Raw genomic sequence first — 16,792 nt, 5'->3', positions numbered from 1 at the left:
AAGCATTCCACGTGAGGGGTAGAATGCTTGGGCTACAAACGCACCAAAGTGTTCAACGGCTGCCTCAAATAACTAGAACATGTCTGATAAAAGGTCAAAGAAAAAGTACAAAGCTCCTTTGTAAGGACAAAGGGGAAGTAAAAAACTTAAAAGAGATTTTTTCAAGACCTAAAATGCCCCTCAAATATATGATGATTTTGTTAGGTTAACAGACATCAACACTCTTATCAACAATGGGATGCTATCACTTTAATAGACCGGGATTAACATAACTACACTTATATACAATTGGTCACGATAAATGTCCCATTAGCTTTATAAAAAGCAAGATGCCTGGAATGAGGACAGAATAATTAAGTTGACAAAATATTGGTCTTTTTTACTGGTGAGATTTGCACAATGAGGCAGTTATGGCAGAGCTGATGACTCATTTAAGTTTGGCACGGACTACTTTGAGAAGGATGAGTTCTCAATATTATACAAGAAAATGCCAAAAGAATCTAACCAAGTATAAATCGCTCCACTAATTTTTTAAAGATACATTTAAATGAACATGCAGAGACATTCTCCCTAACAATTAAGATGACTTTATTTCTTCCCTTAAATTAGTAGCTATTGAGTGCTTCCTTCTTCTCAAACCTCATGCGGGGTGAGGTGTTGGAAACTAAGAGGTTGAAGTATTCCCCCTTCCCCCATCTCTATTTCCTGAAGCTGGTGCATGAATAGATGCATGTAAACAACCCAGTCTCCATTCCCTAGGGGGCTTGGAAGCAGCAGCACAAATCTGGCATCCCCACCCCAAGGGAAGTGCCCCGACATCAAGAAAGGAAGGCCCCAACCAAAGTCCATCTTGGAGGGATCCAAGACTCTTGCATGTGAGACCACAATGGCCGGCCCATCGTCGGCCCCTCTGTAGTAAACCCTAGTCATCATGGGGTTAGGCCTTTGCCCTTCGACATAGTCAATCAGCCCTTGGAAGTGTTCCCTGTTGGTGGCACAACCTAGAAGCTCGTTCACCTTCTTCGCAGCCCATCCCAGCGGCTTGCTCTTAAGGTCCTCGGCGGTGGCCTCCCCAAATGGGATCGAGACAACATTGCCAAAGTATCCGTAGAGTGCCGATCTCGGGCCCTCGCTCAGGCGAGAGCGGCCGTCGACGACGATGCCCAATCGACAGCTGCTCTTCGCATCACCATTGGCATTGGCAATCAGCTTCCATACAAGTGCGCTGAATGCCACCAGCTTGGTTCTCGTAGTCCCATCTGTGGAAGAAAGATCTTGGAGTTGGTTCAAGGCGCTTGCACTAAGATGATAGATCCGGCTGATGAATTGGTCAGATGAAGTACTCTCGTGCTTGAGCGGTGGGCTCAGGGATGCGATGGGCACGTACATGTTGTCTAGGGACTTGTCGTAGGAACCAGGACGGCGTGGGCTGAGGAGAGAGCGATGGAAGTTGGGGACGAGAGTGAGGGAGTTGGTCCGGGAGACCTCAGCCCATGCGGCCATGAACATGCCGATGGAGTAGCCATCACCGATCCGGTGGTCTGAAGTGCAAGCAACAACGATGCCTTCGCACATGAGCTTGGTGACCTGCTCCAAGCAAGAGGATCAACCATCAACTGTGAGATGCAATGTTAAATTCCATACAGCAACGTGCAAGAGAATCTAGGAAATTTATTTTGAGACATTTTAGAAATAAAGATTAATTTTTCATCAAATCAGGAACAAAATAAATCAATAAAAGGGCATTTGATAGCCAAGGATCTTGACCTCAGATCTCATTTGACATGAAAACAATGCGTTTCATCACTTTTTCATGACAACGACGAGAACTTTTTTGTGGAGTTTCTTGGTATCTGCATAAAGTTTTGGTGATATGCAATCGTACGCCTGAGTTTTTTCATATTGTTAAAGACAATCCAGCATAACATCTAAAAGAATCTAAAGGTTAACATACATAATATGTTCATGAAATTAATTTAATTATAGAGAAAAGCTTAAACTTTTTGTTATGATTTCATTTGAGAATCCATGCGAGTTTTCTTGAAAAATCGATCAAGCTAGTTAATGAAACGAGGACAGAGAAGTTGGATCGGTTAGCGCTGGTTCAAAAAAATGACCAAGGAAAGCTTTCAAGAAAAGAGAAAAAAGGACTGTTTACAGAGTAGTCAAATTTCATTAAATCTCATCTTTTTTTTTGACAAAACGAGAGTTTGAACTGTGGATTTTACATAATTAAGATAAACCATAAATTTTATTATGTGTCTTTTGCGATATTAGAAAAAACGCCCTGGATAAAATCCACATCAGACTTGTAGATTTTAAATTTGAAGTAAAGAAACTCCCCTTACTTTAGCCTGCTTACCAACCTTTGCTTAGTGGCAGCCCATGAAAAAGTTTAAAAGATATAGTACGTTTTAGAAAGTTGAAGCATCAAATTTCATGCTTATGTTTATAAAGAAATGATCTCACCTTATTGATTATTACAACGTGTTCTTTTAAAAAAAAGAAAAGTTCACCAAATTTTATAAAAAAAATATAGAAACTACACATTTCTGCATTAAAAATTTGTGCATAATAGTGTATAATAAAGAAATACCCACGGGTAAGTTGAAAGTAAGCCTATTTACCAGGAAAAAAAATTGTGAAAAAGTTAACAATTTACAAAGTATATTTCTTTATAAAAATTTCCTAAAATACTCCAAACCCTTTCCCCCCGAAAGCAAGTTATGTACACTGCTTTGTGTATATAATGTGTACGTCAAATGTGGACTCTATTATTAATATGCATATTTACTTTTATGCCCAAACATTGCATATACATATACATGACATAACAAATATGTACGAAATAACAAATAAGTATGAGATAATGTGTATGAGACAATAAAAGATTTATGAGATAATGAGATAAGGAAGGATGTATCTGATAACACTAAACATAAATATGAGATAAAATTATTAAAATAACAAAATATTTAATAAAATAATAAACAAATGTATGAGATAACACTAAACATAAGTAGGTGATAATGTTTATCAAATAATAAAATATTTATGAGATAATTAGGTGGTCACTTATGTGCATATTTGTTGCATGTACTTCAAGTGCACACAATTCAGTCTATAAGAAAACAGTTCGTATATGTCATTTTGTAAAAAATATTGGAGACAAAAATAAGAAGTTTTTTTTTCTTGAAAAACTAGGGGATATAAACTGGTCTCAAGGCATTAAGAACAATAATAAATGACAACACAAAATTTAAAATAACGAAAATTCTTTTGCTTAGAACACAGGAAGATGAAGGGGAGGGCTGGCTGTAAAGATTGCGGCGCCATATAGATAAAGCCTCCCGGCTTTTATTTTGAGAAATTCTTGTTCAAGGGGCTTTTATATACACATTTTCCGGAAGTGAACCCCAGGATGCACCGGAAAAACTAGTGAGACCAAAGTTTCTGAATTTAAGAACGATTGTTCGACGTTCTCGTGAAAATAAGAAAAGAAATACTTACTTCATTAAACTTTAAAGTGCAAATCAGTTAAAAGGAGAGATGAGATCTGGTTAATGTGAATGATAAGAGCTCCACCTGAACACTCATAACTCCTCGTCCCTTCGGTGGTACAAGCTTTCCCTGCACGGTCGCGTCGGGATCATGGAGCTTGAGACCACTGAGCTCTATGTCTGCATGAGCTTCAATGAACTCGACGCCCATGTTGTTGCACAGAATCTCCGGCTCACCGCTGTAGTTGGCGACCATCTCACCTGCAAGTGGGTAGTAGTGGACTAGGACCTTAGCAAGAGACTTCTTGAGAATTTCAACTGCTGAGCCAAAGGAAAGGTCAGGTTTGCTGCTGGGCTTCCTGTAGATGGAGTAAATGCTACAGTCCATGGGAGGAAGCAGCAGGTCAAGGTTGGAGAGAGGCAGCCAGATCTCTGGAAACGGCAGCTCTGCAGTGACCAGCTCTCTGCTCTTGACATGGACCGAGAAGTAACCAGTGCTTGATTCATACAGCAGGGAGCCATTGGTGGCCATTGCCGGATCGAGTGGGAAGAGTGACGCTAGGAAAGAGATAAAAGATGTGGACGAGAGATTGTGCTTTGAGGAGAATTTATAGCAGTTCCAGTATTTCACGCATTTGCAGAAGTATGGCGATAAGACGGGCAGAACAGTTTTTTCAAAAAATTTTAGCACGAGGACGCAAGCAGGTAAAGAAGTTAATTTGTCTCAGCATAACAGATTCGAATAAATAAAACATTCAGAGCTAATACACATAGTACTCAAGGGTATCCCAAATGTAGAAAACATGACCAAGAAGTCAACCACTCTAAAACCAAGATAAAGAGGAAAAATATTAACCTCAACTCTGTAAGTACCTCCGTGGTCTAATTAGGGTCGGGTTTGAGTTGCTAGACAAGAAGATGGTGGGATTTGAATCAACCAGCTAGTTTGTTACTTCTACCTTTCTGTTAAGCAATTGCTATTGGTTCTATGACAGACCAATAGGCAGTGACCCACCCGAGCCTCATGGGACAGATCCATATAATTGAACACAAGTTTACCTATATCTAATCTTTAAAACCGTGCCTACACCTACCTCGCCGGCATCAACAATACCACATGGTGCAATAATGTTAGCTAGATTGATGCTTATCGTATCGGGCCCTCATTAAACCAACTAGTCTCACTGAACCAACTAGTCAGACTGATCGAATCCAAAGTAGAGATGACAACACAATTCTCTTTCACACTTCAAAATATCGAGTGATGGATTTGCTTGTACTTTGGCGTTACTAACTAGAAAGAAGATGCTTCTTCATGAAGAACACAAATGTTAAATGAAAAGATAATGCCGCCAGTCACAAGTGTTTCCCGCATTCCACGCGAGGGGTTGAATGCTTGTGAAGATCCACTTGCGTGCACATGTATCCAACAAATATACATCCCTAATAAAAAAACAAAAAGAGGGCTGGGGCATTTTAGAATTTTTTTTTATCATGAGGTGTAGTTTTTGGTGGTTTTAGTTCCTTATAATCACTTTTTATCCTTTTTCAAGTCCTTCATTTTTCACTTTTACAAATACTCACGCGCCAAAGTGTTTCTTATCAAATAACCAGAACGTGGCAAATAAAAAGTTAAAGTAAAAGTAAGAAGTCCTTTGAAAAGGACAAAAATGAAGTAAAAAAAAAACAATTTTACAAGGACTAAAATGCATCTTCAATAAACAACCCTAATTAGATGGATGAGTGAAAGTCAGAGTCATTATTCATTATATATATAGAGAGAGAGAGAGTCCATGAACCATCCATCATGATTTCAGACACTCTTCAATAGTGAGTTGGATAACTCAATCTTGAAGACCGTCTGAAATCATGATGGTGGCTATCTAGATTCACTTATATATATATATATATATATAACACCACATGATAAGGTCCAACAAAAATCTTTTGTCTACCTATTGATAACTCCAAATTTTTAATTGCCCCTCAGCATAACATGTCTAGCTCTGCCACTAAAGTACACTCTCCTCGATTAAGTCGTTAACAGTATGGGGGCAGCCACCTCCTCATGAGATACTATCTGGCGATCGATTGTTTTCTTCAGTCAGAGAAGCTTTTTATTACTTCGTCCATTGGAGTGCTAAATCCTGTCGTGTTGGCGAAAGTCCTTAATATATTGCCATGAAGTCAAATGCCGATCAGATGATTTTGTTAGGTTAAGAGACATCAACACTCTTATTATAAATGAGATGCCGTCACTAATCAAACGGAGTACCACACTTTGCTTGACCTCATCTTTGAAAACATATATAGTCTAGTTAATGGAACTCTCAGTTCATAATCGACCTGGATACCTGCGCATTGGTCTACTATTATTGATTTCGAGAGAACTAAGTTTTCTCAATATGATTAATATGACTGCACTTATATACAATTGGACATGATAAGTGTGGCATTAGCTTTATGAAAAGTAAAGATGCCTGGAATGAGGACAGAATAATTTAGTTGACAAAATATTGGTCTTTTTTATTGGTGAGGTTGGCACAATGAGGCAGTTATGACAGAACTGATGAACGAAGCCCAACTTCGTTGATCTTAACGAGTCAAACTAGAGTAAATATCGATAGTTCACCATTTACGCAAGTTAATCTTTGATGTCCGAAGCAAGCTAGGCTCGACCATGTCCATCGGTTTGGCTTAAGCATGGTCTACTCTAGTCCTAACGCAGTTTGAAGACAAGGTAATCTTTTCATTGAACGTTGTTGTAGTCGCAACAACTTTTAAATTACGAGAGTTGGGCATAGAAATTGAAAGTTGTGCCAAACTAGGAAGGGAATAACTTCTCCTTGAGAAATGTGGCTGGCATCTAACATGGAAGGGTGTGCCAAACTAGGAAGGGAATAACTTCTCCTTGAGAAATGTGGCTGGCATCTAACATGGAAGGGTGCGACTCCACCTGTGGAAGATGTGGTTGGCTTTTAAAGGCCATATTGAATTTTAAGTTCTAGGGCCGCTCATGATGGAATAGAGATAGATCTGTATCCTATAAAGGGAGTGGTTTTTACTTCTAAACCCAATGCATGTTTGACACCTCCATTGCATGCATGGTGAAAGAGATGGGTAGGCAAGCTTGGGCACCGAGTGGGTACCCAATGGATACTTGGTACCTGGCCCAACTGAGATCCGGGCCCAAAAATTTGGCATCGAACCTGCCCAAGCTGGTCCCACTCAGCAAGACTCAGCCAGATTACTTAAATTTAATATTATTTTATTACATATATAAATATATATAATAATATATATTTCATTATAATTAATTACATTTATATGTTATTTTACATTAAACACAATTTTTCACGTTAATTAGGCTGAGCGGGCTTGGCTTGGATTTTGAGTAGTCGAGCCAGGCCCAGTCTGCAGTTAATGTTTGCAGGCTGGTCTGGTGCCCAGCCTAACTAGGTAAGGTGAGAGTCTCATTTAGCGTAGTGGCAATTGGATTGTTGTTTTTCCAATAACATCTCAATTTATTGCATCATTTCTCAATTCAGCTTTGCTTTATGCAACAGCTCTTGACATTAGAGTCATCGACTTAACATGATTTTTCATATGGGGAGCATGTAGGAAAGAAACTCCTTTGTAAGGGCAATGAAAAAGTTCAAAAAAGGGACATTCTTAAAACTAAAATTGCCCTCCCCTAGATATGTTCACTGATTAATTATTTTCTCTAGGGAAAATGAGTATCTGATTGTTGTATCCATTAGGTGTATTAAATCATTAGGTGTTGGTGACAATCCCTTGTCACAAGGTCGAAAGTGTGGTGGTGCGGTGATTTTGTTAGGTTATGAGGCATTAAAATGAGATAGAATCCCAAAAGTAGATGCAGGTTGTAGTTCATTTTTATTTTAATCCTCCTTAAAAGCGTAATCCGATTAATGAAGCTCGTAGTTATTAATGAGCCTAAACTCTGGCACATTCTCTGCAGAGAATCCTAAGTTTTCTCAAACTGATTAATGCAACCGCACTTGTGGACAATCAGTTTTGATAAGTTTTCATGATATCCTTTTTTTAGAAAAGGTCATGTGGATATATAATAATCTAATCAGGACCATCAAATGTAACATGACGGTGAAGAGAAAGATAAAAATAAAAATTGACTTAAACATTTTTTTCTTGTTTTTCAGTCAATCATTTATTTGTTATATCCAGTTCAAAAACTTATACCCTTTGCTGGTTTCTGTCCTCAACCTAGTCATTAGCATGTTATCGGCTTTGGAAATGTGTGAATCTGAGACCAAATGTTAGCACAACAAAACAAAAGTAAAACTTAGACATGAGAATGTGGTCTAAACTAGTCTTTTAGTTCTGAGTTTGTAAGTAAAACTCAGTCCATCGACGAGCTCTGTGCGCTTCCTTCCAAAATGTTCTTACTTTGAATTAAAATGGTGTGTCTGATCGTAGGGCAGTATTAATTCTCCAAACTGTAACGCATGTCCACTCTGCATCACAGTAGGTGCGATTTCTTGTAGCTGCTGCCTGCGAGATGTGAGGTAATCTTTGATGTCTACTCTAAAAGAACGTCGATCGAGTCGGCAAAATTCAAGAAGAGATGTTGAAGTAGTACTGAACGAGTGTCTACTTGCTTTTAAAAATAATCTAAGAACACGATGGAGTCAAGAAAGTCAGGCGGCAGAACTCCTTGAGAAGACTATCGTCAATCTTCCCGCACAAGGGTTATCAGCCTTCCCACGTGATCTCCGACCTCAATGATGGTCACTGTTGTTAATGAAGGCATTTAGAAGAATAGGGCAACAAAAATATTGGTCATTGTTGTTAATGAGATTTGCAAAATGAGGCAGTTAAGGTATAATTCACAACTCGTTTGAGCTTGACATGGACTCTTTTAAGTGGGAAATTGCTAACGACAAGGGAAATATTGCATGAAGTTAATTGATCTTGATGAGTTAGATTAGATTAAATATCAATTGCCAATCATTATGAACAAATTCCAATCTTGTAAGGTCAGAACAAGTGTGATGTACTTGAGGATGTCTCTGTCATTATAGTACTTGATTGGGTTTTAAGGATCTTGGCTACAAGATGATGGACAAGCTAGGAAGGGATTAGCTTTTCCTCTAGAACACATGGCTGCCTCCAAGACAAAATTGGGTGGCTAGGCTTTTGGAAGACATACTTGACTTTTAAACATCATGTTAAATTTTAAGTTTTAGGGTGTTCCATAATTTGTCCATTCAAAACCTCTGTTTTTTAAAATCTATCCAAAAGGCCTATTTGAACACTTGTGAAGGGTATTTCAAGGTTTTCATTGTTTGTCTATTTTTATGTGTTCTTTAAATTTTCCATGTACAAACGTCAAGGCTACTGTCTAGTGGATTAGAAGTATGTTGTAGCAGCCAACTTTTAGGTGCATACTAAGATTTTAGAGTGCTTTGGATTTTCTGGAATAAAATTGTAGTGAATTAGCATTTTAGGTTTATATAGGTGATGTTCACCTATATATATCATGTTTTCATAGACATTTCTAATTGCTATCAAGTTTATTTTTGTACCTTTTACATCTCTTGAAGCCCTGAAAGCAATTTAGCATACTTATTGTATGGTGGACCTTCCTTGACTTGGTGCTTTAGGAAGACTAGCTTGGCCCACTACTTCACAAATTTAAGAATGGGTTAAGCATATGGTGTGTTAGTTGCTTTTGTTTAAGCTATTGTGTTAAACTTTTATATGTTTTTGTTAATAACAATGTTTGAAGTATTTGATTTTGGTCACTCAAACCATATTCTTATTTATTGTCAATTAATTTACTACTATCGCGGGAGTTGCAAAAGTACAATCATATTACTCTAACTTGGTTTTTAATTAGAATACCTTTTCAAATGGGCTTCACTGCAAAATCATCTCAATATACTTATTAAAATCTCATAAAAAATCATAATCTTAGAAGAAGTGAGAAGGAAAGCAAACCTATAATTCTTAATGAATTAGCTGGGGAGGGTCTCTAAAGGGAGACTAAATTTCAGGGTTGTTACAATTGGTGCTATAGACAAGGTGGGGGATGGAGGCAACGAGTTTTCATCTCGATTCTCTATGGTGTCAACTATTTTTGTTGTAAAAGAGGAAGACACTGATATACAAGTTGAAGTATAGAGTCGTGTCATCTCAAGATGCCAAAAACAGATAAATCCTAGAAGGATAGGGAAAGGAAGAAGGTTTCAACCTTCACTCGCATGGTGGGTTTAGCATCATTCTCACCGAAAATAGGTGAGAATGAAGGATTTTAGTCTTCCTACTTGAGATCAACAGACCATCCCATATTCACTTCTGGTGTTAGTGTCTCAAAGATTGCAATTTTGAGAATGTCATCACACAACCATAAGAATCCACACAATGTAAAAAAGAGTGCTAGAGACAGCTATGACTTGTAAAACTTCTATTTATTTTTATGTAAACCCACAAAAAAAATCAACATCAACAAGAATAAATATAAGAAAAGAAGTAAACATGATGGGATAAGGTGAAGAGACAAAAGATCTACTTGTAGGAACCCTCAGTTAAATGGTTGGAAGAAGACAACACCTATAGACACCCATGCTGTGATGTTGTGGAAGTAGATGAAAAGTTGTAACTCCGCAAGCCTTGGATGGCTTCCATGGCTAACTTTGCTTTGTCTAGTTACACATTGCCTGTTGTGGAAGTAGATGAAAAGTTGTAACACTGCAAGCCGTGGATGGCTTCCATGGCTGACTTTGCTTTGTCTAGTTACACATTGCCCCCTATTAAAAAAAAGTACTAAAAAGGAATATTTTATATGATCAAAAAGTTTCCAAAATTGATGAAATAGGAGCTATTGCCCCTTAAATTGGCAATTCGGTAATTTTCTTCTATTCATCTACTAGGATGAAGAGTTTTGTAGGGATTTAAGTCTATTTAGAATGTCCATGTAAGCCTATTTAGAATGGCTATGGATTTAAATCTTAATGCAAACTTGACCCATTACAATTTCAAACAAAGCTTCTTAACATTGAAAGCAATCAAAGCATCTGTTCTAAATCATAAATCTTTTCTCTCGGTTCAATCACTGAATGTCATGTCACGTCATTTTGACAAGCAAAGCCCACAAAAAATTATTAAGAAGTGCATGCATTATGATATAAAATATGATGCATTGCATGCATCAACATTTATTATAGAAAGTTTTGTATTTCATGTTGAGGTATGAAGAACAACATAAACTCTAGTTGTGTTGAGCTCTAGAGAGAGGTGGCCACTAGCGATAATATGCCCTAAGGTCGGTGGTGGCTACGCTGCAACCTATATGACTAATGCAATGTTAACTAAAAACGTTAAACCTACATTGATGGTTGTTACACAAACTTAAATCACTTCAATCTAACCGAAACTAGTGTTGAACAAACAAGACAAAAGTTAATTCAAAACCGATCAATGTAACTTCTTCAAGGGCCAGCCATCACCTAAACTCTTAACTAATATCAATATACTACCATTATTAGTGCTTTGTATACAAAATCTTAAAGCTAACAAGCAAATAGGACTATCTCTCCTTAAAATTAGAACAAAAATTAATGTTGAAACTTTAGCAAACAACATAAAATGATAGTCATCACAAAAACTAGACAGTCCACCACAATACTTTAAAAACCCACCATCAAATTACTTCACTTAGGGCCAACATTCTTCTGATTGCTAGCATTCAAACAAAAAGGAAGCAAGGATATAAACTATGATGGTATAAAAAAGATTAGATTTTAGCATATGATTTAGCCTTGGCAAACACAGGAAAACAAGAGTTGCTTAAACACAAAAGTATGTTGGCCAATATACTATTTAAAACCTGCCAACAAGAAAGCAACAAATGGGCTGACTAGAACTATTACCTCTATCTAGAATGCTCCTTCCTACAACTTAAAAGAGAAAAAAGCTCAATTCTATGTGCAAAAACCAAACTACATGGATTTCACCGGTCTAAAGAAGAGGAAGGAGGTAGTCACTTTGGTTGTAGTCTTGAACGCAACTCAAAAGAAAAGGAAGAGTGTGCAATCTGCCTTATTGATGTACTCCTCCAAGCTACAACTTTGTCTTGAGAAAACATAGGTGAAACTAGGGAGAAATCAAGAGAGAAAGTGGTAAGGGACAACTATAGAAAAAAAATACTTTTTTATTATGGAGAAAAATAGCTTGCGGGAGATGGGGATGTAAGAGAATATGCTTTATGTTTAGGGTTAAATAAGATCTCTCAAGAATTTTTCAATAAGTGGTCAGCATCACCATCGTTTTTAAGAAAACTATCTTCTGATTATTGTTTAGAAACCAAGATAAAGTTTTAAATGCCTTCAAAGAACTCAATTTTTTCTCAAAAGTGCAGAACTAAGGTGCTACTCCAAAGCTTCTTGCTTCACATTTTCTGATAAATTTGTTTATTCTGTCACTTTTCAAAAAAAAAAAAAAAAAATCAAATGGAGAAGCTCTTGAGAAAAAACCTCAACCTTTTGAAAATTGTTTACAAACATCTTTGATGTGTTAAACCAATCCATTGTTCAGTCTACACATGGTTTCTAGTGTCCAAATGATCTAGTTTGGGGTTTATATCTCTATGCCTAAGCATGTATCACACATAAACATAATATTTTAATCATAAAATTACATATAAAAATATAAGCATTTCTCATCTAAAAATAGGCTCAGTTTACGCTTTAAGACCCTTCTTGCAACCTGTGGTGACATGAAGATCTAAAAATAGGTTCAGTTTACGCTCAACTTGTAGGTTCAAATTTTTACCAAGTGGGTGAACTTTCTGCCCCAATACCATTAAAGATGCTTAGTCTTTTTAAGAATGAGTGCTTGAGAAAGCTAATTGATCATTCTCTTATTTTTTCAATTTTAAATTGTTTTCTTCCTTGGGCCTAGTATCGAGGGTGAAGCTAGGATTTTTTTCAGGGGCGGGCCAAACAATCCAACCTTTGGATCTGGATGGGGCCAAATTGAACCCTAATCCAAACAATACATGGCGAAACTAACAATTTTTCAATGTAATTTTTTTTTTCAATTTGCTATGTTTAGTAGTCTTGGATCTCATATTCAACACTATCACAGATTTTACAATCATGGACCTTTGGTCATACACCTTTACTTTTGGATCACAAAGTCATGGTTTTCACCAGGTAATAGAAATTTGAGACCCCCAGTCGATAAATCCACATGTGATTTAAGTTGTGGATTTAAACTAACCTCAATTTAGCAACAGCCTTGGACCTTAATTCTAATGCTATCAAACATGGCCTTGATGATTAATCTTGTGAATATTGTGACCTTTTTTAATTCTCTGGTCAATGACTAGAATGTTAGGTTCCTCCTTCTCATCTCTTTTAAATAACCCAATATGAGTCCCTTGTTTGAGAACCACTTACAATTATCAGTTGCTTAAGCTAAATCCTTAAAATGATTTGGAGATTTGTGCAATCCTCAGAGAGGTTGAGAAAAGTTGTAGAAAATGAGAAAAAAGTGTGGCCTCTTCCTTTTGGTTACAAGTATAATGCCATTAGTGAATGATATATAAAACCCTTTGATTGACTTTTTAATTAAGATCAATTGACGACTAAGTGTAGTCTGATTTTCTTTAATTGCTCGATAAATAGGTTAATGAGCTTAAATCGATTGCAATACAAAACTGCAAGGAGAAAGGCCTTCATAATTGCCTTTGCCTAGACAAAAAATGAGTTGTGCAAAATTTACATGATAAAAAAAATTACAGAATATTGAAGCAAAGCTTCTCAGCCCTAAATAGACCTAATAGCTCTAAGCATATAAAAAATCAAGAGGTCAGCAATGCCGATGGAAGGGTCATAGTCCGCAACGTGTAACCTGGGAACATAATTAGAAATATATGGGAACTCATGAAGCAAAGGGTCTCTACCTTTCAAATAGCCTTGGAGCATTTCTTTTTTCCAGTATAGGTTATTGGAGAAAATCCCAATTTTCTGTTGTCATTCACCAAAACTTTGTAGACATATATTAAGAAGATTCATCTTCAATTGAGGGGTGTCTTTGGAGAACAATAGGTTTTTCAGGAAGTTGTAGTTCTATCACTTTTGCAAATAGTCACTCCAATAATGATGTCTTTAGTAAGTGAGTAAATGAATATATGTATGAGTCAAAACTACCAACTGCATGTCATGATTATGATAGGATACCACATTTGAGCCAGTGATCCACCTCTGTTTTATTTTGTTTCTAATCTTCAGATAAAATTGTTTTTGCTTCAATAATGAATATATTTCAAACTGTTTTAGAGCGGTATTGGTTTTGGTGAGAGCATGATTTCTTAAAGATCACACCTTCTAAATAATTGTTGGTAAACCATCCCTTCAACATTTGTTCATCTAACCTCTCTTGAGATAAGTTGTGTGCCACCATTTTAATTCATGATTCATAGAAATATGAGGTATTTTTATTTTTAAATTTACTAATTATGTATGACTAAGAGTCTGCCATAATCCGCTTTCACAAAATACATGCTAAATATCTTTAGAATGTTTATGACAAAAGGCACATCTATTGGGGACTTGGAATCATATTTTTTGGTGTTTGTTTTGCTTTAGGAGCTTACTTTCACAGGCAAGTTAAAGCATCCATTTGTTTCTAGGGCTCCAAGGGTTGTTCCAAACCCAATGTATACAAGGGTGAGCGGGATTCATTGTGCTTCAATGTTCCTAATGGGCTTGAATGAGATGATGTTCTCTAAGTGCCATCTAACAACCTTAGAATCTTCATTGTAAATAGTTGGAAAGAGGTCCCTAATCATTTTAGAACTTGTAGCATTCATTGAGGAAGAGAGACATACCAGTTTGAGGATCTTCAATTTCATCATACTTCATTAACTTTGTGCAGAGCTTTGGCAAATCTTTTTCTATGTTGATATCAGCATAGGAATCTTTACTGGCATAGGCTTATCATCCTATGCCTTGAGTTCACAGTTCCTTAACATCCATCTAAGTTTTGAATCTTTATATCCTCAACAAACTCTCCCTAGTGTTTTACTGTGTTGATAACATATGAAATGGGTTCAAGGTACCGTGCAGAACAAATATATATTTGATACAAGTTTAATGAAAGAGCAAAATGGGGAAAACTTGAGCATTCGTTACATAAGGGGGAACCTTTTTTAGTTTTTGATTGAAAATGACTTGTATCAAATGACTTGGCGATGGATTCTTTATCAGGTGGATATGTAGCCAAAGCTTTCTAAGCACTACAAAAAAATATGGTTTTAATGACGCGTGGAGAATATAATGTCAATGAACGTCAACTTTTGCCGATGTTGGCAGACATATGGGTAATTACAAATTTTTAGTGACGTCCACAGCTGCACATTGGTTAAAATTACCATCACCGACGGTGGAGCTACTGGGTCATTTAAGTTCAAACTTTATTGACGTCCAGGACAAGACGTCGCAGAAAGTGAAGAAAACTGTTCATCTTTACCAACGTATTACGATATTTGCACCTCTAAAACCTTTAGACGTAGGCTATTAGCAACGTCTATTTGCGCGCGTCAGTAAAAAAACGCGTGAGTCTCTTTATGTTGCTGGATATTGGGTGTACGTGTTCTGGCCTTTTCACCAACGTAGCGTGGGCGTCAGTAATGTTCGACATTTTTAGATTTCTTGAAGACTGAAAAGGTTGTTTTCACGATCAAAGTCGAAAGCTTTCTCCATCCAAACTTGGATACATGTATGTGGGCATGCGCCCCTCCGACTCAACGTTGATGAGATATTAATGAAAAAAAAAGGACCAAGGAGTGTGTTTTTTGGTGATGTACTTGGGGGGTTTCTGTTCCTCATTCTTGTAGTGAAGAAGATCAAAGTGGCGAGCAAGTGTTGGTTGGAGAGGTGACTTGCAGTGCAGTGCTTTCTTATCATCTTCCTAAAACTCATCTAACACATCAACACCAACAAGTTACTTAACAAATTAAAAGGAAAAAAACATGTTTGAAAGATGCCGAGTGTGTTACTCAAAAGAAAATATTTTCCGTCCGGAAACAAGTTAACTTCGTACAAGCTTTAGGGTGCACCGGATTCCTATATATATATAATATTTTATGTTAGTAAACTCAATTGATTTACATAAATATATCTTTATGAAAGAGCAGAACAAACCCTCCACAGCATGTCATTATATTATGTTCATGCCTTAAAGTAGAGGACATCTTGTATCTCAGTATTCATAATTAATTCTAAGCCATTGACTTTCGACTATCTCGAAGTCTCATGATATATTGACTATGATTAAAGCTACCGACTAACATAATGGCTAACCTTTCTATATGCGGTTGAACAGACCAACCTTTAATATTTAAATCTACTGAAAACACTAGTGTATCACCATTCTGCACGAGAGAGAGGGAGGGAGAGAGAGATGAGCAACGAACTAAGGGTGATGGATGATGGAATTAAGGAAACCAGATCCAATAATCTGGCAGATTATGTGATCTTTGGATTATGTTCATGGTCGCAGGTAAAATGCCATAACAAACAACCTATTCTACCTCTTAGACTGATGGCCAACTCCTTCCAATTAATATTAATTTCTTAATTAGATGTGTACAGCAGCTTGAACCCTAAATATAATCTAGTTGGGAGCATCTGCTCTAATCAATTTTGGGTAGAAAGCTACATAGTCATAAGGGGAATGAATTGGTTTTACATATTTGGGTTGCCCTGCACTGGAATCAAACCTGTAAAGTTTTGAGAGGAAAAAGCGCTTTTCTTTTTCTAATATTGGTTGAGACAATTCTTTAAACAAGCTATATGAATAAGTTACAACAAGGAGAAGGAAATTGAAGAAAAAAACTTATTAAAATGTAGTAATAGTCTATCCTTCACTACATGCACTAGTAGCCGTTGGGCCCACAAAAGATCCATACAATGGGTCTAGCAATCTAGGTGCCACAACTGGGCCTAGATTGATGTCATGCAGTTAGGCACTACGCCCCATGGCTAACGTTCTACTTTGAGAAGTTTACTTTTGTATTGAGAATTATGCAAAATCTTCAAGGACTTACAAAATGGGTTATTAAAATGGTTGGTTCTATTGGTTTCTACCTTTTTTCAGAGCTATAACATAACCTACTAAGGGCCAAGTTGAGATTCGCTAAAAAGGGGACCGAACCCAGCATAAGTCATGTTACTACAATGGTATCAGACCATAGTTCAATACCCAAACTTGGGTCCCACACACATAGATGCGTACATGTTAAT

General features: G+C 36.9%; 1 protein-coding gene across 1 annotated transcript; it reads right to left on the bottom strand.

The window, feature by feature from the left end:
• Positions 1–459: 459 nt before the first annotated feature.
• LOC116267041 (coniferyl alcohol acyltransferase-like) lies at positions 460–4,047 on the bottom strand. The gene is made up of 2 exons (XM_031648588.2): positions 3,586–4,047; positions 460–1,587 (listed from the first exon to the last, which is right to left on the bottom strand). The coding sequence occupies exons 1-2, from the start codon at positions 4,030–4,032 to the stop codon at positions 634–636; spliced, it is 1,401 nt and encodes a 466-aa protein (XP_031504448.1). The 5' UTR covers positions 4,033–4,047; the 3' UTR covers positions 460–633.
• Between the last annotated feature and the right edge of the window lie 12,745 nt (positions 4,048–16,792).

Source organism: Nymphaea colorata, chromosome 13, assembly GCF_008831285.2.
Source record: "Nymphaea colorata isolate Beijing-Zhang1983 chromosome 13, ASM883128v2, whole genome shotgun sequence".
Classification (NCBI taxonomy): domain Eukaryota; kingdom Viridiplantae; phylum Streptophyta; class Magnoliopsida; order Nymphaeales; family Nymphaeaceae; genus Nymphaea; species Nymphaea colorata.
This window is presented reverse-complemented; position numbering and strand designations above follow the sequence as displayed.

Bases quoted from the DNA above. Each gene is read 5' to 3' on its own strand.
- LOC116267041 (XM_031648588.2), bottom strand. From the start codon at position 4,032: ATGGCCACCAATGGCTCCCTGCTGTATGAATCAAGCACTGGTTACTTC. The intron at 1,588-3,585 runs GTGGAGCTCTTA...TGCTTGGAGCAG, and splicing joins GAGGAGTTATGAGTGTTCAG to GTCACCAAGCTCATGTGCGA.